Source organism: Sinohyriopsis cumingii, chromosome 3 (genome assembly GCF_028554795.1).
Source record: "Sinohyriopsis cumingii isolate HCF-2022 chromosome 3, ASM2855479v2, whole genome shotgun sequence".
NCBI lineage: Eukaryota > Metazoa > Mollusca > Bivalvia > Unionida > Unionidae > Sinohyriopsis > Sinohyriopsis cumingii.
Window position 1 is genome coordinate 115,914,010 of NC_142963.1, and position 27,298 is coordinate 115,941,307.

The 27,298-nt window shown below is 42.6% G+C and overlaps 2 protein-coding genes across 5 annotated transcripts in view; one reads left to right on the forward strand and one right to left on the reverse strand.

Annotated features, from left to right (window-relative positions):
* Positions 1–859: 859 nt before the first annotated feature.
* On the reverse strand, positions 860–27,079 carry LOC149803651 (putative T4-type lysozyme 2). 4 transcript variants are annotated; one of them, XM_089953412.1, is made up of 2 exons: positions 27,056–27,079; positions 860–1,603 (listed from the first exon to the last, which is right to left on the reverse strand). In XM_089953412.1, the coding sequence occupies exon 2, from the start codon at positions 1,592–1,594 to the stop codon at positions 1,127–1,129; it is 468 nt and encodes a 155-aa protein (XP_089809538.1). In that variant the 5' UTR covers positions 1,595–1,603; positions 27,056–27,079; the 3' UTR covers positions 860–1,126. The 4 variants fall into 4 exon arrangements, with proteins under 4 accessions (XP_089809538.1, XP_089809537.1, XP_089809536.1 ...); XM_089953411.1 differs by lacking the exon at positions 27,056–27,079 and adding an exon at positions 26,564–26,586; XM_089953410.1 differs by lacking the exon at positions 27,056–27,079 and adding an exon at positions 26,419–26,540.
* The window catches only part of LOC149803652 (protein transport protein Sec24C-like), a 52,476-nt gene continuing 50,878 nt past the window's right edge, over positions 25,701–27,298 (forward strand). Inside the window, exon 1 of the mRNA XM_089953408.1 lies at positions 25,701–25,853. The gene's annotated coding sequence lies outside the window, so the exon portion shown is untranslated. The remainder of the gene's footprint in view (positions 25,854–27,298) is intronic.

A 27,298-nucleotide genomic window follows, 5' to 3' on the forward strand; every position in this document is an offset into this window, starting at 1 on the left:
TTCGCTCCAGATATGACTGTTACCAAATACAAATAAGTACCTAAAGTGTACGCAGGTGTGTTCCGGAAAGATCTGAATGCAGAAAAATTGCACATTTATTGAACAGAAGACATCATATCCACATATCGTCCATTAGTATCGGCACAGATTTGGGGGGGGGGGATTTATCGAACTAATCTACTCCATGACAACGCATGAGCTCATATAGTCGTCTTGAAGATTTACCGAAGCAGCACAGCGTCCAAGCTTAGCTATATCCTCCATACATCCCTGATATAGTTCCAAGTGATTTGATTTTCAAACATTCACTGAGGATCAAACGGTTTGAAAGCAGTGAAGATGTTGGAACTACATACCAAAAAGTGAATACAAAACGGCATTGACTAATTCGATCAGCAGGTTGCGAAAGTGTGCAGACGTGCATGGGGAATACTTTTGAGGTTATGTACTGACGTTCTGTTCACTGAAGAAAATGTTTGTTGTTCAGTGAAAATAATGATCGGAACTTTTTAAATATCCCTCATTTCTCAAACAGTTCACGTCCAAATCTCTCCAGTATTTCAGCATTTAGGTTAAGTGATACAATTTGAATATTACGATTTTATATTTATTTAAATGTTATTTGTCAGAACGTGTTTTGCAAATTAGTAGGTACGCTTATCTAAGTACTGACAACAGAGTAATTGGACGATAATGTTACGAACTCCACCCGCAGTGATCGAGCTATAGTCGGATGATAGCGAAGCGACCATGTCTCGATCGACGTTTCGTACGGCGAATAAGGGGATATTATTATCGTTTGATCGGCCGCGGTAAAAAGGAATTATTTTGCCTTATAAAGAACAATAATAAAGAACAATTAAGGCGAATAAAGAACTTTATATCTGATTTTATATGCTGAATGGTACAGTATGAATGTATCTAACCCGTAACTTTGTGGCTTTTAAGCTGTGTCTGTTATCCAGTCCTCTTCTGGACAACTCATCTCAGAGAACTGATGAAGCATGTTGAGTTTCACACAATCAATGCTAAAATGTTGTTCAGAGTGTCCAGTTAAATTTCGTTAATTGCAAATACGTGAATTAAAGAAAAAGGTAAGTGAAAGTTCGCCTCATCAGAAAAGAGCTTAATCAGCCAAGTTTCTTATTCTCGCGACAAGCCTGTTGGCTCGCGTTGTCACTTGTTTGTACCACCTGCTGTCCACCATCTCGTCTGCAGCTTTGGACCAATCCCTAGCCTCCAAGGCAGCTCGAAACTTCACAAACTTTGCGAGTTTGGTCTCTCCCAGATTAAACATCATATTGGCGATAACGAGCTGAGCCTCCTCAGGGAGTTCCTGAAAGTCTGGAAACAGTCGGGAGCATCCCTCCAAGGCGGTTTGAACGTCTTTCTTGAAGACTTCATCCACTCTCTCCTTGCAGACCGGGCTGCCAACTGACTTGCCGTATTCTGGATCATTCTCGGTGATAAGGTGACCAATACCAAAGTGCAAATAGCCCAGGTGGTCTGTGTATATTTTGTGTACAACTCCTTCGTCCTTCTCAAGTTCAGCGCATAGTTTTGTCAGAAACTGTGAGTTTGAAGATGCAGCCATTGTTGGAATCTGGAACACAAAATGCACGTTTCTTTGTTATCCTACGTTTTATTTTTAAATATTTAGCAAGGAAAAACATAGCATAAAACGTACAAAGTATTTTTAAAAAAAACCCACAAGAATCCAGCCATTGGACTGATGCTCGACTGGCCGATAATTTTTCTTACCTTAGTTTTTTTTTCTTCTTCAGTTACGAGATATATATTACCACGGGCATGATATGATAGGGATTGCAGATTATTCAACTCGTCACATATACTTTTATGATATATCCATATCCTGTAATAGTGACTTGGTTGCATACCCCTGTAACAGTGACGTGGTTTGCATACCCCTGTAAGAGTGACGTGAAGCTCACGGGGCTCATTCAGACGTGTATTTATTATTATTATTATTATTAGTAGTAGTAGTAGTAGTATTGCCACGCATTTCAAGCATCTGTGCACACCTGTGTTTGTATTCTCCAAACAACAGAGTATGAAAGTCCAGCTCAAGCGCAAAGCCAATAATGGCGATGGTCTTGAATTTGAAAAAGAATAAAATTGCAATGTTATAATCCTCAGGACTATCCTCAATGTAGCCCTTGACCACTAATTAAGTGTGGGACATAATTAAATGATGAAACCGTCTGGTACTAAACAGAACCCAACTAATGCGTGACATCCAATCATACCTAACAACTTCGTTACCTCCTACAGCGGTACAACTTGACAAGTGCTTGCGTTTTATTGACTGACAAACGTGACCCAGAAACCAAGTACAGGGTATCAATTCAAAAGTGTTCTCCATGGTGGAGTAGTGTTAGGGACCAGTTTTGTACTGCTACGAACAGGTTACTTTCAAGAAATAAATGGACACCACTTCCAATGAACTTCTCTCTGGTTGACCTTCCGAACCTGTTTGCAAATTTCTTCCGTAATAAAGTGAGATAAGTTTGACAACAAATTTTCAATTGACTCACCATACAGTTGCGATACAGAATATACACAGCAACCTTTAACAGCATTTCAACTTGTCTCTATGGATTGTATACATACAATTGTGACGAGGAGCGCCCCAAAGTGACAGGAATTATATCAGATTCCATCGTCACTACTGTTTGAGTGTGTAGATTCGATATTGCCTTCACTAACCAATGTTATCAATACTTCCCTCGCATTCGGGAAGTTCCCATCGTTTAGTAAACTGCCATTGTTAAGCATCTGCTGGAAAAAAAAACGACACTTGACCAGAACGATTTAAAGAACTTCGGACCTCTTTCTAGCCTCTCGTTCATTTAAAAAAATAATTAGAAAAGTTGTTCTATCCCAACTTGTATCTCATATGAATTAAAATAGTATTGTTAGCAATGAACAGTTTGCATATCGCCCTCACCATAGTACTGAAACTGACATTCTGAGACTAGTTAATGACCTTCTCTCTGCTTTGGATAGTGGAAAGATTATAGTCCTCATCCTCCTTGACTTGTCCGCGGCATTTGACACAACAGACCATGATATATTACTTCACTGTCTCCAGCATGTATTTGGTATTCACGATACAGACATACTATGATTCAAGTCTTACTTAGTCAATAGAACACATGCCCGAAACGGAAAACATTCAGCAGGTGATCATGTTTTGGTATTCCAAAAGGCTGTTCTCGGCACCATTCTCTTCAATGTATACACTCAGCCGCTCTCAAGTGTCATAGTTCGACATCAGGTGTATCACCAATTGTACGCTGATGGGCCTCACATATACAAATCTAGCTGCCTAGCCTAAGCCGATGCTTCCATCCACAAGAGTGCATTAGCGATGTGAATTCGTTAGTGACATGTAACAAGCTGCCGATGAATGGTGATAAAACAAACACCATCCTGATCTTCACGCAAGGACTTTCTCATTCATATCCTTGACCTCAAAACAATAAGTATCAGCAATGCAAACATTAAATTTACTTAGTATGCTCTCATTACACCAACATGTAATGAACATAATCAAGGCTGCATATCTGGAACTGAGACGCATAAGCTCCATTCGATCCAGCAACACAAAATCCGTTCACATGTCTCTGACTATATCCAGTCCAATATAAGTAGTAAGGTGGGACGGTCTAGGGACTAGGGGAGTTCCATGTTAAAAAGGTAATATCCACTCTGGGGACTACGTAAATTTAACATGGGAAGCAATATCCACTCTGAGGACTATATAAATTTAACATGGGGAAAAAAGGTATCCACTCTGGGGACAAGGGAATTTAACATGGGAGAAAGGAAATATCCATTCTAGGGACAATGGCATTTGAACAATGGGAGAAAAAATATCCATTCTAGGGACAAAGGCAATTGAAACATGGGATTTTTAAAAAAAAAAAAATAAAATAAAAAATAAAGAGAGTTGGCAATGGAAAGTCAATCTCTTTTCGAGACCTATGAGTGGCCCTGAAAAGGGCCTTCGGGTTTCTTCGTCTTCTTCTAACTCGTCCACTTCTTATCCATCCCCTTATTTTTTTCATCATTCCTTTCTTCTTCTTCTTCTTCTTTTCATTTTCCGGTATCCAGTCCGGGTGACCCATGGCTCGGAACTTCTGTTGGATTTTTATCCAGTTAGCGTTCAGTTTCTCTAGTTCTTCCTTTTTCTTTCTATTTTCTTCTTCTTTTCTATCTTTTGCCCACCTGTCCTTTATTTTCTCCACTTCTTCATCTATCACCTTTCTCATCTTTTCTTCCCCTTTTTTCAATCTTTCAACACTCCTTTTGACAAAGGGCCACTCTGACCTTTTTTCTATCTCTTCCAAAAACCTTCTTATTTCTTCTACCTTCTCCAGGGCCTCTTTTAATGTCCCCACTCTGACATAAGGGGGATTTATTAGCCCTCTCAATCTCTTCACTTCTTCTTCAATTAATCTTTCTATCATCTCCCTGGCTAATTTTAGTTCGTTCACGCAGTGCACACTGGTTCTTAACCTCCAATCTCTTTCAATCCTTTCAACTCCATATTCACCATCCACCATCCAGAAATAAACATGCCTTAAATCATTAAACAGTTGGGACACTTCCATCTTCTTTTTTATATTCCTTAGAATGGTGCGAACGACGAACTTTGTGGGTTCTTATAGTGAAAGCGCGGACGTGATGGAAAGCATCCCCCTAAAACAAAATTGATATTACCTAGATTGTCACTTAAAACGCGCGGACGTGAAGGAAAACATCCCCCTACTTTTCTCATTTCATATAATATACTATCCACATAACTGAAGCAGCAATTAACAAACTCCAAATCTACTATCCACACACGCAAAGCATTATCATTAAACCCAATAATCTACTAACCACACAAACTTACTTGAGCTCTTACAAACACACACATAAAAATCACACACTCACACAAATAAAAAGAGTCAGTGTTTATATTCACACTACTCTACATACACACACATTGGCAAATTGATTACTATTTCTTTTCTAAAAGTTTGGGTAGCCCTGAAAAGGGCTGTTTGTTTTTGAACTCCAGGACACCTGGTTAATGCTGGCACCTTCCTGGCCTGGCACCACACACACATCTTCTACTCCAATCTTTCCAGTTGACTCGTTTGACTGGGAGCGCAGAGGGAGGATGATCAGCTTCATCACCCCAATCCTCTGTCTCTGGTATCTTGTAAGCCATCCTCTCTCCCATTTTCTTTTCCTCCTCTTCCTTTTGTCTTCTCTCCTCCTCTTCTTTCTTTATCCTTGCCTCTTCTACTATGGCCTCCGCGGCCAGTTCATTTACTATGCGCCTGGCATATTCCAGGTGCATCTGGAGTTCTAGCAGTTTCACAATTCTGGTATTCATTGACTTGTCAACGAATGAACAGGGTAGCTAGACTGCCCAGTGATTTTCAATTTATAGTAAAAGCGCGGACGTGATGGAAAACATCCCCCTAAAACAAAATTTATATTACCTACATCATGACCAAACATACGCGCGGACCTAAAAGAAACACTCACTTTTTTACTATCCATTAATAATTTTAAAATTTTCATTAACCACTTCAATATACTATTCACATACGCAAAAGCAATTCAATCAAACCCCAAATCTACTCTCCCCACACGTCAAACAGCAAAAAAAACATGATCTTAATCTACTATCCACACCAACGTACGTGAGCACTTACAAACACACAATCCTATACACAAACACATACCCTCACACTATAAAAAAGAGCTAGTGTTTATATTCACACTATTCTACCTACACACATTGGCAAATGGATTGTTATTTCTTTTCTAAAGGTTTGGGTAGCCCTGGAAAAGGCAGTTTTTTTTGTTTGCTATATCAATCTTTTAGTTTCTAAGAATGCGACGTCCTCTGAGGATAGACTTTCTGACGATAGGTCTGCTTCTTCGGAAAGAGAAGAAGAACTCTTTGGTGTCGATACGACAATCGACAAAGCCTCTGTCAGGTTCAGGTTGGTGCTGCTACTGCTGTTGTTGTTGCTGTTGCTGCTGTCTTTGAAGTCTGTACTTCTCTGTCCATTCTTCTTTCTCCCTGTTCACTTCTTCTCTGAAGAGCTCTTCTATCAGGTCTTCAGTGACTTTTAGCATTTTCACATTCTCTATCTCTTCTGGCTTCGGTATCAGACTGTGTCTGACCCTATGCAAATTCACGTAGGCTTTGTTTAGCTTAGCTAGTTTGGAGCACATCTTCGTAGGAGGATGAGTCGATAATGGATGGTTTGACTGGAAACTACCCCGGTTCTTAAAGTCAAAAGCGCGGACGTGAAGGAAAACATCCCTCTACGGTTTTCGAGCCGGAACGATCAATGAGTGCCATGAGAGGGATAGTGAGAAGTCAAAGAGCATGAATCAACATTCTTATAACCAAACAAAAGACAAAGGCATTTTTTTTTAAAACACAACATTTTTAATTCAAAATCACTTAACACTAACCAACAACTCTAACATTTTTAACAATAATCCAACAATATAACATCAAACATTTTTTTTCAAATCTCAAACATTTTTTCTCAATTAACACTCTACTTTAAACAGGGCTGACAACGTTGTGAATGAAATTGTGATTTCCACTGTTGGAAGTCATTAGGCCATTGATGGACACTACGTTTCCTAGCTTGAGACAAAAGATAAGCATAATGGTCACAAAACCATTGATCTACTTTCACATCGTTTCTTGAAGAAGAACGATGATCAAAATGAGTCACTAAATGTTCTAAGGAATAGCCCAGGCTGCGATGATGAAGAAAATACACACAATATTGTCCACACACCAAGGAATCTGTGCCTTGTAATTTTACATTATTGAATCGGGTGGTCTGAGCATTTCTTCTCATAAAGTCAATGATATCGTCTTCCAAAGGGGGCAATCCGTACGAATCGAAATATTCCACACATCCTTCTTGAGGAAAGTAAACAGCTACCCAGTGGGTTCCTGGGAGATGACTGTCGCCGTGTTGATCACATAAGCTAGATGGTCTTGAGGTTTGTGATGAGGGAGTTCATCTTTAGCACAGACGACATGATTCCAAGAAGACGTATACGAACTGTGGTTCAAAAGGTAATAAAGTTCCCAGGTATCCATGTTTTTTTGTTTTTTTTTCTTCTTCACAGGTAATAATAAATCATCAATTCGATCCTGACTTTTTGCTTGAAAATGTCTGACAAATAACCGTTTCTTCGTTTCGTCTCCTCACTCTGATTCAGGAGAGCTTCCATACGATCGATCTCTTGAGTGGTTAATGGTGGACAAGAATGTTCACGCAAGTCTTTATACCACTGATGCAACACGACTTCGTCCGAGATGAGACTCCAAGCTTCGTCCAGATACTCGTCCAATTTTTCTTCTTGACTCAGCATCAGGCATTTATCGTGTTGAATTTGACTGGGATGATCGTTTTGACATCCATAGCAATCGTTCTTGATCAATTCCGTCATTTTGTCGACCAAGTGTTTGGCAAAACAGGAGACTAAATGGGCTTCTTGTTCTGGCCATCTTGACTTCATCATGATAACTTCTTCTTTTTCCACGGTCTCCTCACATTCCATGTCTAAAGTTTCTCCACTAGGTAAAGAGGGATAACAGTCTTCCATGGTTTCTAATAATCTAGAATGACTTCTCTCAAACTGTTGATTTCTATGGTATTATCAAATTCTGCATACAGGATGACGTTCACCGTGTGGGGTAGAGCATTAGCAAACTGAATTTCCAGACGAATCTGGCCGGATTTTATAGGGTGGAAATGACCCTCGTCGCTGCCTTGGTCTGGAGTGAAATCAAAAGCCCACAAAGCATAACCTCCTGCATAATCCTCGTACGTAATGCCGTGACTGGTGTTGGTTCCTAACTGTCCGGTGGCTTCGTACAGGGACAAGTACGATCTCAAGTAATTCTTCTTTTCAAAGTCAGGTTCAAAAGGTCGGGTACACAAGGTCTTGCCATCGCGACTGACTTCGATCTTGGACACGGCAAAGTGTCGAAAGTAGAAAGGATTTTTAGCGATAGCTCCGTTGAAGGCTTCATTCTCGACCATACCAACGATTAAACGTTTGGGTAGCTGTCCTTGGAACAGATGATCTTCGATCATGGATCGCTGTCCAGCAGGAATAGTGAAAGTTTTCACTTCCACACGTCGGATCGGATACTTGGCGGTCGTTCTGCTCAATGTCTGACTAATGTCGTTTCCCACTTTGGGTAACACTTCCACGCGTCGTACGTAGAGTCTGGCTTCTTGGATTTTGGTTTTGTAATCGTCATCACTAGCCAATACATGGAAAGCGGTACTGCTACGATTCAGTCTCAGGCGGACATCCACACCGTTTAGCAAATATTTCTCTTGCAACCACATGTCCAAATGCAAACGATCCATCAGTTCTAAACTTTTGTTAAGTCCCATGATTTTGTTTCTTCGTTCTACAAATCCCTCATTGTATTCTTTCTTTTTATCAGTTGTATCAGTTTCCAATAATTCAAACTGGCCTGCTTCGTCAGCTTCCCATACCACACAGGCATTGAGATGAGTGTTCTTGGCGTCTATTCCGTACGTCAAGAGATTTTCCAGGTAGGCACGATAAGGGTAAGTATCCATGCTGCTACTGACTAGTTTGTTATTCAAGTGCAAGTCCACTCCACTGAACAAGGAATGCATGAAATTGTTGACGGGAGCTACTGCTTCAGTGTCTATATCGCCTCCTGTCTTATCTAGAACTTTGACTTTCAGGTACAAGTAACTGCTATTCAGATCGATGTAATCTTCGGGCTGTCCTTTGATTTCAAACTCGATGGGAGCGGAATCGGTCAATGAGGAGACGGGATGAAATTCCACCCACCGGGATTCTTGCATGGTCATCATGGTGGGGGGCATGGCAAACAGATCCAGTTCCGACTTGGAACAGGCGCAAGACTCTCGGTGCATCATTTTTTTTTTGTTGTTGCTGTGTCTCAATAATCGAAAACGTCTAAGTCTCGAACGGTTCTTCTTTTCTTTGCCTTTCTAGCTTTAGACGTGTGAAGTCTGGTGAAAGGGTGTTTTCTTCGTCGTCTCTTTCTGCCTTGTCCTTGCTGAATGCCTGACTCGGTAGCGTGCAGGGCATTTATAAGTGTTTCTCGTCGGCCCAAAAGGTCTTTGCCCGTTTGCAGCAAGACATTTTTGCCTGCCCTCATGAAGGCTTCTTTGGGGTTTTGTTTGTCGATGATGACATTTTGGAGAAATTCTTTGCCTTGCGTCAGTGCCGCATCTTTCAAGGCGTGCAATCCTCGTGTCACCATCGGTTTCAAGACTGGGGCCACCGAACGAAAGGCCGATTTTAGCATATCTCCTAAACCGTGTCCTCGCTGTCGAGCAACCCCTCGGTACACTGGATACATGACTTACGAATCGTGAGAGAACCGTTTTCTAAAATTTATTTTCACCGTGACTTTTCCTTTGGTGAATGGAATATTTTGTCCCAGATCTCCTTTTATAGCAATGTTGACCGTGTCCAAATAAGACTTACTGACAGGCAAATAGTGAGGGTGTACAAATTCGCGGTGAACGTGGTAAGTGTTTCCACCTTCCTCGTCACTGGTCGTGGTACTATCCACTTTGAAAGGAATGACACGCAGTAACGGCACGGAGGTGTGTCCCACCACGTTATACTCCACCACATCGGAATACACAAACATCAAATTCAGTCCTTGGTTCAGTTCTACCGGGAATCGAAAAAACTTGTAAAAATTCCATATTGCTGTTGAGCTTCGGTTTAAAATTTGGAGCCATTTTTGTGTCTCCACCTAAAATATCAAATAAGTCACGATTACAACTGATGGACAACGTTTGGGTATCCTGAAATTTCATCAGTAAGCGACGAGCCACTTTATGGTACTCCAGGGTGACACTTTTTTTGATTCTGTTCAGCGCTTTGCCAAAGGCTAAGTCGAACCTGGAAGCAATGGTGTCCACCAAATGTTGGCCACTAAAATAAAACCCTGCCGGAATTTTCAAGATGTAGATACTGAAGGCTGGATTGTTGGCTGGTTTTATGTCGCCTGAAAACCCGATGTCATTCATGGTGTCTTGCAATTGTTGGTTCAGGATTTCGACCTCAAAAGTGTTTTGCTTTTCAGTGATGTTTTGGATTTGTGTAGGGTGAATCATTTCTACTAAAGAAACTTCCCAATGGGCTTCGTGATCTAACTGGATGGCCTGAGGTAATTTGGCCGTGTAACAACACAACATGTTGTTGGGAAACACCTCCATGGAACTGTCACTGGGTAAGGTTAAGTAAAATTGGTTTTGGTGACTCATAATTCCAGAGTTCTGTGGCTGTCCGAGGGGTTACTGGACGTCAGAGGCGTGTCTCCGCCCAAAATGGGGTTGTTGTTGTGGTTGTTATTGGAGTGGTGACTGGCGCTGGCACTGGACACAAGGTTCCCGTTCGAGGAGAATTTCAGGGAGGGATTGGGAAGCAGGTAACCGATGCAACTGCTCAATAAAATGGTCCACAATTGTTTGTCTCCTTGTTGCAAACTCAAATTGGCAATGGCTGCCCCGATGACACAATACACCACGAAGATTTGGCCTTTAAAGACGATTTGCGTTTTAGGCACACGTTCTCCACACCACACCCACAAGGGTTGTTTTTGTAAATCTTGCACAGAAGAACTGGGTGAAGGAGTGGTCGACGTAGCTGCGTCTGTGTGAAAGGGCATGATGGTCACTTCTTTTTATAGTCGATGACTCGCGAAGCGTCGATCGAAGAATCAAAACTGGGTGGATATCCTTTCCAACGTACTTTGACTTCTTTGACACGTCGTTTGCCCACTTTACGGGTTCTGCGTTCGAGAATGCTTTCGATGTCGTACACGTCGTCTTCTTTTTTGGTGACACGTTGTAACTCGGGCAAAGAAAACGTTCCTTTGAGCACTTCTCCGTTCATGTCTTCCAATTTATAGACGGCAGGATGATGGCCATGCACTCGTCCAGTGACACGAAACAATTCGGTCGTCCAGTTAGGTAAGTACCCTTTGTCAAAAGTGCGTTTGGTTTTGCCAATGCGCACCCAATCTCCTACGGCCAAGTCTCCACTTTTCTTGGGGACAGCCCTCGTCGGGGACGTACCAAACAGGCGCTCAAACACCAGTACTTCGTTCTCGGGAGTCACTTCTTGCGGGGCACATCGAATGCTTCGATGGTAAGATTGGTTGTACGCTTGCACCAGGTGCGGTAAGATGTCGATGTACTTCAGAGTGTGATGATGCGTAAAATATTTCCACATGCGTTTTTTCAAAGTGCGTTGAAAACGTTCCACGATGCTGGCTTTGGTTTCGGGATTCTCGGTGGTAAAAAAATGAATGTCACGTTTCTTTAATTCTTTTTGGAAAGCTTGGTTTAGAAATTCGGTACTTTGTCCGTTTGCCATCGAAGAGGGTAACGACCGCTTTGTTTCAACACCCGTTGCAGGGCTCGCACTAACTCGCTGCTCGATTTGGAAGTCAAGGGCACGACCAGGCAAATTTGGAAAAGACGTCGATGACACAAAACAAACATTTGTAGCCACGATTGTAGCTAGCCAAATGAGAGACATCGGCTAAATCGGCTTGCCATTGATGATCGATGCCTTCCACTCGGGTGCGACTTCTGGCAAACTTGCCTCGAATGGGTTTGTGTAAAGTGTAGGTAGCTTGTTCTTGTAACCATCGTTGCACTTGAGGTAAACGGAGACTTTTCAGTCGCATTTTGGCAGCACGATACAAGTTTTGAACTCCTGCGTAACCTGCAGGATGCGAGGGATCGTAGTAAATGCTGGCTAAGACTTTTTCCATTTTTTGTGTTTGTTTGTGTGTTAATAAGTCACCCACTCTTCAGTGATGCTACTTTCGGTGGGTCGAAAGGGTGTTTTAGAAACGGATTTACGTGTCCGATGGGCTACGGGAGTAGAAGTCGAAGGCAGTGGTGGTGGAGGTGGCAATGGAATGGCTTTGGTCTTCTTTTCTTTTTTCACTTCTGGTTTCCCTTCTTTGTTTTTCACTTCTGTCGAAGGAGGAGTGGACATCATCTTTTTAACCCAAGCTTTCATTTCTTCTCGTTGGGGTGTGGGGGACGGGGTCAACAAGGATGCTGCAATCTTACTCGAAATGGGAGCTGCTGACGGTGTTTGAAACACTTCTCGCATCACTTCTTCCTCAGGTCTTCGTGGGGTAGCATCTCTGGTGACCCCTGGGGATGGTAGTAGTGGTGGTGGTGGTGGTGGTGGTAGTGATGATGGTGCTGGACTTTTCATCAAGGTCTTAAAATCTTTCAGAGTGGGTAGAGCTGTTTCGTCTAAAGCTTTCTGGTGAAAGAGTTGCAGTCGTTGCAAGAGTTGACCGTACTTTTGCGATTTTTCTGTTTCGGACAAATCTTGGCGATCCATCAAGGACTGCAATTCGTGTTGTAACTGAGACATCTCGCTCAAATTGGGATTGGGAGGTAAATGCGGGGTGCGTTGTTCTTGCCAACGATGGTATTCCATCCATCGTTTGTAAGGCACTAAAGCTAGTTTTCGTCCTTCCATGGGGTTGTCAGGGGTCGATTCTGAGATCTTGGGACTTCCGAGGGCCTTTTTATCTTGCTCTCACCAGTCCTCCCAACATGGTTCCCAAGACTCCTTTCAGTAAGGGGCCTAACAAGAGGGGTAAAATACCTCCACGTTGGACCAACATCTTCTTCTTTTGACGAATGGGAATTTTCTTTTGAACCATTTGGCGAAGAACGTGACGATGTTTGCCTAAGAATTGTTTCTGGTGTTTGGACAAAGGGATCGTGCCTTTCAAGACGTTCAAACAACATTCGCACACGGTATCGATGACCTCTTTGGAGGCTGATTGAATGAGTTTTTTTTCGTAGGGGTGGATAAGCTTTGGACAGGACAGATAACATGACCCCATGTTTGACTAAACGAGGAGGCAGTCCTTTTCTTTTCTTTCCTTGGGGTTGTTTAGAAGAGGGATGTTTTCTGGAGGGTGACATCTTCAGGAGCACCAAAAAACATTGATACCCCGACTTGGTCACAGGCCTTTTTTATACTGGAACACGTCGCCACTGATTGTCTTTACGTCGTATCAATTTGAGGACAGGCATGACACGTCGTGCAGGTGTACGCAACGGACTAAATCGAGCCAGTTCTTGCTTGGACAAATCCAGTAAACTTTGTAACATGCCCGATCTTTCTTGGACTTTGATTTTGGGAGAAGGTACTTTGTGAGCAGCAGCCACTGCCACTAAATTGGAGGGTCCTGCCACTGGGAAAGTTCTTGGGGTCATCAACGGAGAAGTTCTTGGTGTGATCAACGTCTCCAAGTACTCTTCAGTTCTTGGTGTCATCAACGGAGAAGTGGATGAACGTGAGGCTGCCGGAGACGTGGTCACCGCTGTGGCAGGTCGTGGTTTGCGAGTGTAAGGTTGCGTCCTGGCCGAAGTGCCTCTCTTGCGACTAGTTTTCTTCTGTGGGCTTTTCTTTTTCTGGGGATATTTTCTCTGTTTCTTTTTCTGGGGGCTTCTTTTCTTTTTCCGGGGTGGTGTCCGGTAAGAGGAGGGTCCTGCCACTGGAGAAGTTCTCCTTGGGGACCTGGTCTTTTTCTTTTTCTTCTTCTTGCAGCTTCGTTTGACTTTTTTCTTGGGGAGAAGTTTGGGGGCATTAGGATCCCATCTTAAGAGAGAGCGAATGATGACCCCTCCTAGAGTACCGCTCCCTCCAGGTTTCAAAATGATTTGTTTTTTGGTTTGAGTGTCGATGCGGGGATCGGCCAGTTGGGTCAAAGCGACTTTGTTTCGATCAAAAAAGCGTTTGGTTTGATGAGGAATCTGAATGATTCCTTGGAGTAATTGACGTGCCGTCACCGTGAACCATCGTAAGACTTCTTTGAGACTAGCTTCTAAGACACGAGCTCGTATTTGTGGATTTTTTTCTCGACTGATGCCATACAAGGCACGAATCAATTTGACGGGAAGATGAGACTGAAGGGACGTCATGTTCAAAATGTGTGTGAGACAGACGAAAAGGGTCTGAGGTTTTTATAGATTTTTTTGTGGAGTGAAATTAAGTCGAGGACGGAGACGTGTACAGGACAGGCCCTCCATCTTGGCACCAGTGGTGAAACAAGTGGGTACGAAATCGCAAATCATCGGGAGTGGTAGGTTTCAAATTGACGAGTAAATAGGCGTGTGGAGTTTGAGTGGCATCGTCGTACGCCTGAGTCAGCCAAGGCGTTCCTAACTGTTTGGCTAAGACTTGCACTTGCGATTTATCTCGAGGGCTTTTAAACAAGACCACGTAATGCGCATTGAGACTGATGGTGCGATGGGCTTTACTTTGTTGAAACAAACTTTGGGTGATGTAAACGACACTGGCATTACGGTGATGCCCTTTGCGCGTGAACCACAGTTTAATTTCTTCTTCGTCTTCTCCTAACATGTCGTCAAAAATGACCAAATGGGTTTGACGGGAGTCAGAGACGATGCCGTCGTCTTCTTTAGGAATGCCTTCCACAAACACGATGGAATCGCCTTGACTTTCTCGCAAGAGGCTGTACGCCGATTGCCACTCTTTGTAACACCACACGATCCGCTGAGATGGCCGATCGATCAAATGATGTTTATGTTCGATCAAACGTTTGACGAATTCGGTTTTGCCTGAACCGCTAGGTCCAGCAATAAGCATGTTAAAGGGATGGCGAAGATACAAAGCCTCCCAACTGGCACGATCTAATTGTTCGTCGATGACCTTGACAGTAGAGGAAGAGGGAGCAGAGACAGCAGAGGTAGCCATAGTGTTAGGAATGTCACTTGTGACACGAAAACAAACAAGACAAGAGTTTATATACTTTTTTTCAGGACACGTTTATTGAATGTTTTAAACATGAATACGAAAGACAAAAATACATAAAAGCCAAAGGCTTAAGTACAAGGATAAAAGGCAGATGATAAATATCAACGTGGAATAAACACAAGTGTCTGTACAACATGTTTTGGGTAATGTTCTGACCAGTTATATAGAGGGTAAGGTCGCACAAGTGTCCTCCCGAAAGGGTCTTTCAGGCCTGTCCACGACAGTCCTGTCCTGTGTGACGGGTTCTTCTGGCACCGTCACTAACACAGGTTGAAAAGTAACTTTTTTCTTTGGACGTTGAAAGGAAGGATCACAACTCTCGAGCATACTGGGCCACTTCTTGGGTCCAAGCCTCAAAATCCCATTTTTTCCAGGCACGGACATCTGTCCAATGGGGGTGTAAGTCACACGCTACACACACAACGTCATACACGTCTTGGGTAGCTAAAAGTTGACGAATCTTTTTTTCCCGTAGAGGTCGAGAAGTATCCAGATGAAAACGTAAGGCTTTGAGCAAAAGGAGTCTCTCGTGAACATTTAAAGGCACCACTTTCATTTTGAATGGGGTGGTAAATACTGTTCGTAAAGAGTCCACAAGGAATCGGCTGGTAAACGAAATCCCAGAAAACAAGTCACTAAGACACATACCACTTGTCGACCCAAATTGAATGGATACAGTTCTTGTAATAATTGATGGTAATGATCCACGGTTTGAATATGGTCATTGAGTTCCTTCCACAGAATCTGTTGGATTACATACGACATAAGTCGTGGCATGGCAGCCTGTTTTTATTGTCTCTTTGTTTCGGAAACAATACACGTACTTTCTAAACAGACATCTTCGTTCTCCAGTGGGGAATCTAAATGTTGCATACTGTAACCGAAACGTCAGAGTTTGTTTAGATGTTTCCTCTTCCGCTAAGTAGATTCCACGTAAAATATGTCGGTAATCCTTTACCTTGTCTTCCTGAATGTGTTGCACTAGGTGAATCTCGAAGTAACCAAAATGATCAACACGTGGATCATCGGGGGCCTGGAAGTATTGAACAAGGTCTGACCACTGAAACAATTTCTGACGAATCAGTTCTCTTATACCATTCAGGTACCAGTGGTTAAAGATCTGGTGACGTAACGGATGCAATTGTTCTTTACGTTTCACTTGTATTTTGACCAGCTCTCGGTAAATGCGTTCTCTCAACTCCACAGGCAAAGCACGAATGTTCTCTTGTAAAGTATCCATGAATAGGTCAGTCCGTACAATTCACAATCTTCTCCTAGAGCAAAAGTAATCCACATAGTGAGTAATTTCTGGCCACTGCCATGCAGGGTAACGTCCAAGAATGTCACTGAACGCTTTTGATGTAAACGGTCCAGAGTAATACAATAGGACGAATGCACACTTGACCCAAAGAAATCTAACACACTGGTTGACTTTTTTCACTTTCCTCTTGTGAATTTCTCGGCACAAAAGTTCTACAGTCACCCATTGAGATTTCACTCTGGCAAGTCCCTGCCAAACTTCCTTGTAAATCTTCTCTTGCAGTTCTTTAGGTAATGATTCAATATCGTTTTTGAAATGAAGTTTAAATACTGGTCTCGTTGATGTCCAACATTTGACTCCTAGCCAATCTGGTTTCTTCTTCGTCAACGACATGGTAAGTTACTTTAATGTCTCGGTCCCACTAAGGGTAAGTAATGACAATTCGGTGACCATCGAGCATGTTCTACGTAGGCCGAATCTTGCGGTTCCCAGTGGTGAAGTGACACACCGCAACTGAAGCACTTGACTTTATCTCCTTCGCCCAAGTAGAAAAATCCGGCGCTGGCTAATTCTTCGGGGGTCGGGCCTCCCAGATACTTAGGCCATTTTCCTTTGAACGATTGAAGACGATTTTCAAAGTCGCAGTATTCCGACAAACGCACAGGAAACGAATATTCGTCTTTCACAGGTTCGTTTCGATGAGGGTTGGGTGACATGGACAGGAGTTTGCTCAGAGCTGGATGACATCCGTAGGGGGGTAGACGTGAAGGTGAACATCCACCTTTAAAACGAAACCCAGTAAAATGTCCAAGAGGACGAGCGGCATCGCTTTCGCATCCCTCAGGTTTGGCACACACAGCATCCCTTTCCATGATAGGGGTAGTGAGAACAAAGTTACCATGATGCTTTACGGCATCGCTAAGGTCACAACGTACAGCATCGTACCCATCGCAAGGCTCGCAATCGCATTCCACTTCCGAAACTCCACACTTGAATTGTGCCTGTCTAAACTTGTTTTGTGTTTCTCTGAAAGTATTCATCTTGTTCGTTCGGTCATGGTAGTCCCAATGAACTATCGATCTTGACCATAGCCCCATTTTATACTAGTCGCAATGCAGTCTCAAGCTTGTACATCGTTCCTTTTTTATGTTTTTTATGTCTTGTTTTGGAAGGTACCGTCTCTAAGGTACCGTCATCATTGTACCGTAATGTCATGGGTGGAAAGGCCATAGAAAGGTAAGGGCAGTGCGGAGACCATCGAGTATGTTCCAGAATAGCTGAATCTTTATAGATACATAGATCCATTCGTAACTTCAGGCCACAAGCGAAACACTGTACTTCATATGCCAATCCTGACTCAGGTCCCAAGTAGATAAATCCTGTTCTAGCTAAAATATGCGAAGAAGGTAATCCTTTCCTATCCGTAGGCCATGCTTGAAACGTGTCCAATCGACGGGCACAATCACAATAGTCAGGCAAGAAAACCGGAAAATGGTAGGGTTTGAACTTGGAGTTCTCATCGGGTTTCTCACTCGATTCTTGCTGTGACGAAGTCATCCTTCTGGTGGGTGGCTATCCACTTACAGCCAAAGTTTTATACCAACATGTCCATACGGCAAAGTGAAATGATTGGGAAGTCGCACTCGCTTCTGGTACACGATTTGATAGACTTTTTCCAAGGGTCGACTGACGATGTGATGAGTGGGTAAACGTACAATCTTGTTCGGTTGATAGGTGGTCACTTTAAAGTGTTCATCCTCTCCGGATTGCAAGGCTTCTTTCAATACCCCAAAGTTGACCACACGACTGGTACGATAATTCAGAGTCAATCCTTTCACTTTACACTTCGTGTGCACTTCTCCTTGTGGGTCCCGGTATTCGTAGCCGTAATTTTTAGGACCGCCACTGACGAAACTTAGAATCTTGTCGTCGGGATGCTCGTCTGTCCAGGCTCCTAAACGGTCTCCTTCGGTGTCAGGGTGCTGTTGACTCGGGTGATGGATGTAAATGCAACTGTCCGTGTCAAAGTACAGGACGCGTTCCCCTAACAGTTCTAAAGCTTCGTACAATTTTAAGCGAGCATGGGCTGTCACGTAAGCCGCAATGATGACATTTCCAAAGGGGTCGTCTTGTACAAAGTCCAGATCTTCTTCGTAATTGACCAAGATCAAATCCTCGCGAACGACGTCCACGTGTTTCATGTATTTGGTTTTGTCGTGAATCATCTGGAAGTAGCGGGAAGGTTCTGTCAAATATTCCGTCTTGGGTAAACACGGTCGTTGTGCCATTTTACCCCACAAGCAATTTAACATCACTTTGGCAAACGATCGCCTGCCTTCGTTTTTCTCGATGTGGTCTAAAGGAATACCTTCTTGTTCATAGTATTTCTCTTTGAATGTATTTTCGTCTTCGGAAGTGTGACACCAGGAAGGATAGCCGCTGGCTTCTTGTTTCAGTTTCAAAAAGGCATCCACGTAGTCGGCGAAAATGCCTTTCTGACTGGGGTCACCCTTGTGGTATTGTTTGTCTTGGGAAAGTGGCAAATTTCGTACACTTCTAACAGTTGATATCCCATGTCCAGAGCTTTGAACAATTCCACGCTAACCCACGTCCCCGTCAAGGCACGTTCTTCCTGGGTGTGCTGACAAGGTTGGTCTTGGTTGCACGTTTCGGCACAAGTACGGCACAAAGGAAACATCAGTTTGCCTTGACAATGGTGAGGTAACACGGGATGGTACAAGTCCGTGAGAGGCAAAACTTTGCACTTGATCAGACCTTCGTATTGTCGAATGTTTTTCAGGTCGATGTGTTCCGTCAACAATTGTGGGTGCCCTACAGGAAAGCGACAATATTTGCACACGTAGGGATACAGCGAACACACGTCCAAGTATTTGATTTCTTCTCCTTTCTCTTCGTCGGCTTGGTACAGCAAACAGGTGGCATTGGTCCTTCCTCCGTACAAACTATCCCTCGGGTTCAGCGGGTCCACCCACTGGTAACTTTCTACGAGGCGTTTAAATTCGGGATCGGTTTTCAAACGGTGATCGTACTCGTGTTCCCACATTTCCACCACTTGGTATCCTTGCTGTTCTAACTTTTGGCGTCGCTGACAAGTGGCCTGGTACAAGTCTTCCATGGTTCGCTGTAAAAACTGATTTTTAGTGCCACGGTCAGGGTAACAGACGGGACATCCGTGAAATAAGCAACCGTTAAACTCGTACACGATCTTGGGGTTTTCTAAGTTTCAGCCATCGACCGAATGCGTTCCGATGGTCTTTTCGCCTCCTCCGTTGCGGGCATGCTGAATCCATTTGTCTTCCTTGTCGCACAAGTATAGGGCTTTGACCGAGTATTGACGTTTGACATAGTGGGTCGTTTGAGGACTGATGACAGCCACGGTGTTTTCAGGCATGAATCGTTGCCTGTACACTAAGGAACACGCTTTGGCAATGGTGCAAGCTTCTTTCAAAGGATCGACCCCTCCGTGTTCCATGAACAGTTCTCGAAATTTTCCACAGCAACGCCGTAAAATGTCCACGTCGGAACGACAATACTTTAGCATTTCTTCCTGAAAGTCGAAAGGGTCCGAGGCGTGAGCCTGGTACCAAGCGTAGAAAGCTTCTCGTTGTTCGGTACGCATGTTGTCGGGGTCGTAATAGTGAGCCTCAGGTAAATGGGGTAGAACGGCGTGTTGATTGGCTTCCGTATTGAAAAAGTGTGGAAAGTACCCTTTAGCCATTTCTGTCATTCCAAACGTTTTAGGCATTCGACTCAAAGACATGGCCAAGTAACTCATCGAATCTTTAAACTGCACTTGTCCCACTTGCATGAAAATGATTTTGGCTCTGTTCAAAGTCACTTTAGGACGTTCGGTGCCATGTTCCGTATAGTACCTCAAAAGAAACTGTCCATCGTATCCGGAGAAATTGTGAGCCATCACCGTGGCATGACGATGACAATCTCCGTAACGTTCGATGTCCTCTTGGCTCCATGTCTTGTCGATGGGGTCTAAGACCCATTGGGCAAAAGCGGCCAACGTGTTCGGTCCTCGAAAGATTTTTTCACGCCCTCCGGGAATCTTGCTGCAGTGAGGGCAATGACTGAAGATAGGTTCTTGAATGCACTTCTCGCACGCTCGATGAGACACGCAAAAATTAGGAATGTGAATGCCGATCTCTTGCATGCATTCGAAATCAAAAAAGATGAAATTGCCTTTCTTCTTGTGACCGTCCTCTTTCTTTGGTGGGGGCTGGTATTTTTGCACGTGGCATTCGTGTTCCAAGTCCACGATGTGGTGACAAATGTGACATTTTTTCTTTCCTGAACATACGTGTGTCTTGGCATTATTGGTACGTAGGCCTTGTCCACACGTAGGGCACAATCTCAGCAGTTGACAAGCACATTTCTGCTGTGAACCTTGCGTCTTCAGATGTTGTTGGTAACAGGCAGGGCTGACAAACGTGCGCAGACAAGCAGGACAATGTACTCTTTCTTGTCCTTCGCTCAGACAGGGTGGAGAGGCCAAACATCCTGAGCATTTCCATCCGCAATGTTTGTGTTGCTCTCGATTGTTATAACCATAATCACATTTCTCACAATAATAAGCATATCCCAGGAATCCGGTGATGGTGGTCATGGTATCGAAATGGTCATCGTGATAATAAAGGTGAATGGATTTTCCATCCTTAAAGTCTTGGCCTCGAAACAACAGAGGTCCGCTCATTTCTTGAGGGTACACTTTCAAGGTGTAGAATGGAGCTAGGACATCTTGCAATGTTTGCATTTCAGGAATACCGCAGGGTGTGTCTTTGGACAGGCCAGCTTGTTGTAACAGGAGTTCTGCTTCATTTCGTTGTTTGGCTCGGTTCGATTTTCGAATGTTCTCCCAGGCTCTTTTCCATTCTACCGTGTCGTTCTTGTTGGCATAGGTTCGTCCCACCACGATAGCCCTGGCTAAACACATCTGGTCTTGAGGGTTGTGAATTCGGACGAGGCTCGTTTTGGTGATGCGAAGGTCGTTCACCAATGACACCTTATGGCGTTGTTCGGTCCCTTGACGAGGAGAGACGTGGGTCATGTCGAGTGTGGCTTTTCCATCGGTGATGTCAAACTGGTCATTGTATTGTTGTACGTGTTGAATCTTGTCCATGACTTTGGAAGCAATCAATTCTGCAGGGGTGCTAAACTCGATCCAAACAAGGGATTTCAAACCGTCGTGTTGTATGGAAAGTCTCAAGCGATCGTCTTCTTTGGGTTGATATTGTCGCTTGAGTGCGGTGAGCAAAGAATCCCACACCCCAGTGATGAACCCTTCTGCTTTCTCTAACGGTACGTCGGACTTGAAATCTTTAAACTTCACTGAGTATTTGTAAGCCGTGGTTCTAAATTTTCTAGAGGAGCGCTCTTCCGTCTCTCGAATGGAATAGTACTTTTCAGGGTTGACTAAGGGTGGTGAACTTTGTTTAGAGGGTTCGGATTCTGTTTCACTCATGTCCTCTTCAAAATCACTGGCATGAATTTGTGCCAAGACTTCAGCCCTGGTACGAGGCGATAGATCACGTTTCTGCCTCTTACTTTCTTCTTCTTTCTTCTCAAATGAATTGGATCGTTTCATCTAGAGTGTAAAACGTCAAATGACTCAAGTTTAAACACCATAGACTAATTTATAGTCATGGCAGACCAGCGTATATAAGAGTGTGTGTGTCTTGTCCTTTCACTATTCATTTCACTCTCAAACCGAGCACAACGATGGAAGAGACTAGCCAAATCGAACGTTTCATCAGAGCTTTGCGAGGGGTCGTTAGAAAATTTTCTTCAGACCAGCCGACGGACTACTCTCCTTCCTTTCGAGATAAAAGTGAAGATACTTGCTATATCTGTCAAAAGAAAGGGCATTGGTCTTCAGAGTGTCCTGACCGTCAAAAAAGAAAAACAGGGGCTAGAAAAGACAAAAGTCAAGATACCTGTTATTATTGTAAAGAAAAAGGACATTGGTCTCCAGATTGCCCAAAAAAGAAACAAGAGGAGTCGGAAGAAAAGAGGGATTCTTCAGAAGAAGAGAGGGATTCTTCAAAGGAAGAAAGCAGACAGGTGAAGAAAAAGAAACAGGAGAAGAAAAGAAGAAGGGAAGAAAGTGAGGAGGAAGAAGACGAAAAGACTGTGACGGTGAAGAAATTGAAAAAACAGAGAGAGTAAACAATGAGACAGAAGAAGTCTATGAACTTTTTAAAGTGTTATGTTGTGAATTGTGAATTGGATTGTAACTATTGAGAAAAGAATACATTAATTATATAAGGTAAGTGTCTTTGAGGTTTGATTTTAAAATAAGAAGCTACACTCACGCACTCATATACACGTACTATAGGGGTAAAATGTTTTTTTTTTTTTTTTTGAATTATTGGCAATTGAAAGTGTATCTCTTTTCGAGAGACGTGGGTGGCCCTTAAAAGGGCCTTTTTTTTGGTGTAGGGGTGAGTTTAAGCAATCAACTTTAACTGCCTTAAGCCTTTGCCACGGCCAAGGCCTACTTCTGGACTGCGTACTGTTGATGATGATGATGATTTGGTTGAAATCACTAAGGGTGGTACGGTAGGCTTAGTCACAGGGTTGACGTGTTTAGCTCGGGAAGGTCGTATTCTCTTCGGTCGTAATAAAGAAGTCTGATACATTTGTTTCAGACTTCTTAACTCCGCTAAAATGTCCAACAGTACCATGACGGTTTGACTTTCACCCTCTTGTTTCTTTGCTGCTACTTCTTCTTGTTGTTGTTTTTTTTTCTTACCTCTTCTTCCTGCTGCTGTTGCTGTAGGAGAAAAGCTTGTTCCGCTTCCTTTTGTCGTTGTATAAATTTCTCCAATTCTTCTTTCTGTCTCTGTCTAAAATTCTCCACTTGCGGTAATGAAGAAGGAGACGAAGGTTCCGGAACAAATTCTTGCGAGGTAAGAAAATCCACAAAATCCCAATTTACCTCTTCTGAAAGTAAGTCCGGGTTCCCTTGGGCGGTCTCCACTGCTGGTGCACCCCAATGGATCGTTTTCTGAGTTGCCGTCATGTTGAATCACTGTCGCATAGATTGACTGCACACAGGCGCTAGCGAATCTATATAGACCACGTGACGTCACAGACTGCTCTCTTCGGATTGGATGCGGGCTGACTGAATTTTGTACGCGTGTTTGGATTGGTCAGTGAACTCAATCCGTTTCAATCCTTCCTCTACCTATAAATAAGCGCAGTTCACTGCATTGATTCACCTGTTCTCGTCGCCTCAAGATGTGGACCACAGTTGAATCATCCACCCTTGTGTCTTCAATGATGTTTAGGACGGACATGCTAATGTATGTCCGATCCAAGTGGACCGTTGTCCACAGGACAAACACCAGTCTGTGGATACGTAGGATCTACGTAGAAAGACAATGTTGCCTCAAGAGGACTCTGATTTATGGCCCTACACTAAGACGCAGCTTGAGGACAAGAAGATGCCGCAGATGCCCTTTATGTTAAGGGCATATTAACATAAATCAAAAGGCCCTTTTCAGGGCCACTCATAGGTCTCGAAAAGAGATTGACTTTCCATTGCCAACCCTCTTTATTTTTTATTTTATTTTATTTTTTATTTAAAAATCCCATGTTTCAATTGCCTTTGTCCCTAGAATGGATATTTTTTTCTCCCATTGTTCAAATGCCTTTGTCCCTAGAATGGATATTTCCTTTCTCCCATGTTAAATTCCCTTGTCCCCAGAGTGGATACCTTTTGATCCCATGATAAATTTATAACGTTTCCAGAGTGGATATTGCTTCCCATGTTAAATTTACGTAGTCCCAGAGTGGATATTACCTTTTTAACATGGAACTCCCCTAGTCCCTAGACCGTCCCACCTTACTACTAATATACCAATCTGAGCTCACCCATGTGAAGACACCATCTAGAAACTTACGCTCCTCTTCTGACACTCGCATTCTCATTATTCCCACTGTTCAAACGAAGTCATACGGACAACGTTATCTTGCTTACCAGAACCCAGCTACGTGGAACGTTTTGCCTAGATATCTTAGACACATGGATACTGTGATCTCCTTCAAAAACGCTCTTAAAACACCTATTTCGACAACAAGAACAGACATAAACACTTTAAAAAATGTTTACTCCCTTAATTATTGTCAGCATCTTTGTGTTTTGTAATTGTATGGTGTTTTTTTTTTGTTTTTTTTTTAAATTTTGTCGTTATATATGTTTTTATGTTTAATCTAATATTGTAAAGCGCTTAGAGCTTCTAAATATTAGGCGCTGTAAAAGTTATTATTATTACTACTACTACTACTACTACTACTATATGCAAATGAGGTTCGCAGCTCTTAGAATAAAAGCTTTGGCTTGGTATTATTATTATTATTACTACTACTACTACTACTACTATTATTATATGCAAATGAGGTTCCCAGCTCTTAGAATAAAAGCTTTGGCTTGGTATTGTGGGTTTAACGCCATTTTCTTTAGTACATGATAGGCCCGACATGGCGGCAAGTATATTTAATGAAGGAAGATCCTGGACAACATTGGGAAGAATCGCCAACCCACGGGAAGCTACTGACAATCTTTCTCACATACCCTCATTGGCCGAGCTGAGAGTCGAACCCACGCGGACAGAGGTTAGACTGATCTGTAAAGGCGAGGTTAGCATAGACACTCGGTGACCACCTCACCCGACCCACCTCACCCCCGCCCAGGGTAAACAAATCCTAGTTGACTATACATAGGTCACAGGATGAATTTAGCTGTAACGGGATTCTGTAGGAAAGCAATTCGTATTTTCTGCCTTTCCTATTTCAGAATCAAGTTTTAAAATTTGCTAATATTAGTAAAATAAAATGTATTAAACATTAACTTTTCCCGTCCATTATTAGTTTTAAAACAATTTAATGGTGAGTGTACAGGGTAACGTCATTAAAAAAAACTTCCTTTTCCTACAGTCCACCATGTTTTTCAATTTTAGAAAATCATAATGGGCAATCAAATGAGTTAAAATTAGCAACAATGCATTTTCCAATATCCTGAGAATCAACTCTGTGTCTTGCATACAAATTGTACAAAGTAGTTGACAAGAAGCCATGGTGCAAATTTTCAATGCAATTCCAAAATTCATCTTTAACCTCTCATATTTTGCCCATTATTTTTGTTAAATCTCAAAATAAATTACACCATTACGCTTTCACATATTTTGGCAAAAAAAGTTACATTTGTTTCTAACATTTATAATGAAATAGGATCAGTGTGATTTACACAATATATATCATGAATAACTTTATCTTTGCCACTCGGGGGGCCCCTAGTGGCCGAGTGGTCTAAAGCGCTCTCCGTTACGGATCACTGCCATATCACCTCTGTCTGCGTGGGTTCGAGTCTCGGATTCAGCCAATGTGGGTATGTGAGAAAGCTTGCCGGTAGCTTCTCGTGGGTCGGTGGTCCTTCCCGGGTTTTCCCGCGTTCTTCCTCCACCATTAATACTGTCCGCCATGTATAGCCTATCGTGTGCTGAAAAATGGCGTTAAACCCTACAACAACAACAGCAACAATCTTGCCCACTCAGTAAAGTCATCTTGAGATCTTACACAGCACCGGAAACCACGCAGGCGTCACAATATAGAGCTGGTGATATTTGGTGGGCAAGATAAGGTACATATATACCATTTATAATCCAGTCTAGTGCGCTTGAAGAATCACAGTACATTCACAAGTGTACATGTATGCAGTTTTGTATGTATACGTGCTATTGTGGGCCTGTGTCTGAATATTTCCTGGCAAGGTTGTTTGAGTACTTTATGGAGAGAGAGAGAGAGAGGGAGAAAGAGAGATTGGGCAGCTGTACAGCTGTAGTATAGGCATGTCACATAGTTTTTTCTTAATTGTTAGTGCAGCTACAGTATCTGGGGGGGGGGGGGGTAATCGATTTTCGTTACAAAATTAAATGATATAGATGTATCTAATCATTACTTGAGAAGCATTAAATTTCATATATTGTATTCCACCCCATCCCCTTTACATGCTATGTTAATTCAAAATAACCTGAAACTGGTAAAACAAACATGGACATACAATGATTTGATTATATGCCTATACACACAGGTAATCAATACAGTCTAATGACAAATGCCAAATCGTACCCCTTAGTGATATACTGACACCGACGTACACAAACAAGAGATATTACTTACCATAACGAATCTACTTCATTGCTTACCTGATGTGAATCAATGTAGTACTGAAAGAAAACACGAATTTATCACACCAAATTTAGCACTTGACACAAGAAGTAAATAACATTAAATCACCTAAAATGAAAGTGGGTATTTCCAAACAAAGAAAAATGTTTTTCTTGTTCTTACCAATAACCATCATTTTACACCGTGTTTAAGGGTTCTACAAAACATTTGACATACATATTCAACGTGCTTAGCTCATATGGAATTGTATTTTATTGGGAACAATGAAGAAAGTTTTTCTTTCTTTTTCTGATATATGATTGATCGATATCGATTTCTTCCAACGGTCAGAGTAATCTAATCTTGAGGAATATAATAAATCAAAGACGCTTTGAGCTGGTGCTTTCTGAATGCGCTAACGCGACTTGATCAACATTCAGTTATATTAGACATGTCTTCCTTAATTCTGTATTAAATCTGTACTTGTCGCTTTGACTGTTTTGTGTAATATTGAAAAGATAATTAAAAAGTTAAGCTTCTATGGTCCTGACTATATTAGCTCCACACTTATGATACTGACCGGCGGTTTAGGAGATGATTTTGTCTATCCATTTCAAGCTCCAAAAATCTGCAGAAAATTTTGTCTGTTCACATCGGTGTACATTTTACACTTACCTGTATTTCTTGCAGCTGTTGGGCTACCGTCGGCTGAAGGGTTCTTTTGCCGGTACGTGCATTCTATTTTGGGGTAAAATTCTGTGTTTGGCGACTTGTAAATCAAGGTAGAATAGCAGAACCTACTATCCCGTGGCCTTTTTAAATTTCGCGCTAGATATGGCTGCTACCACATCCCACTGTCTAAACTATACGCCGATGTGTTTTGGGAAGATTTGCATGCAGAAAAATTTGCACATTTTA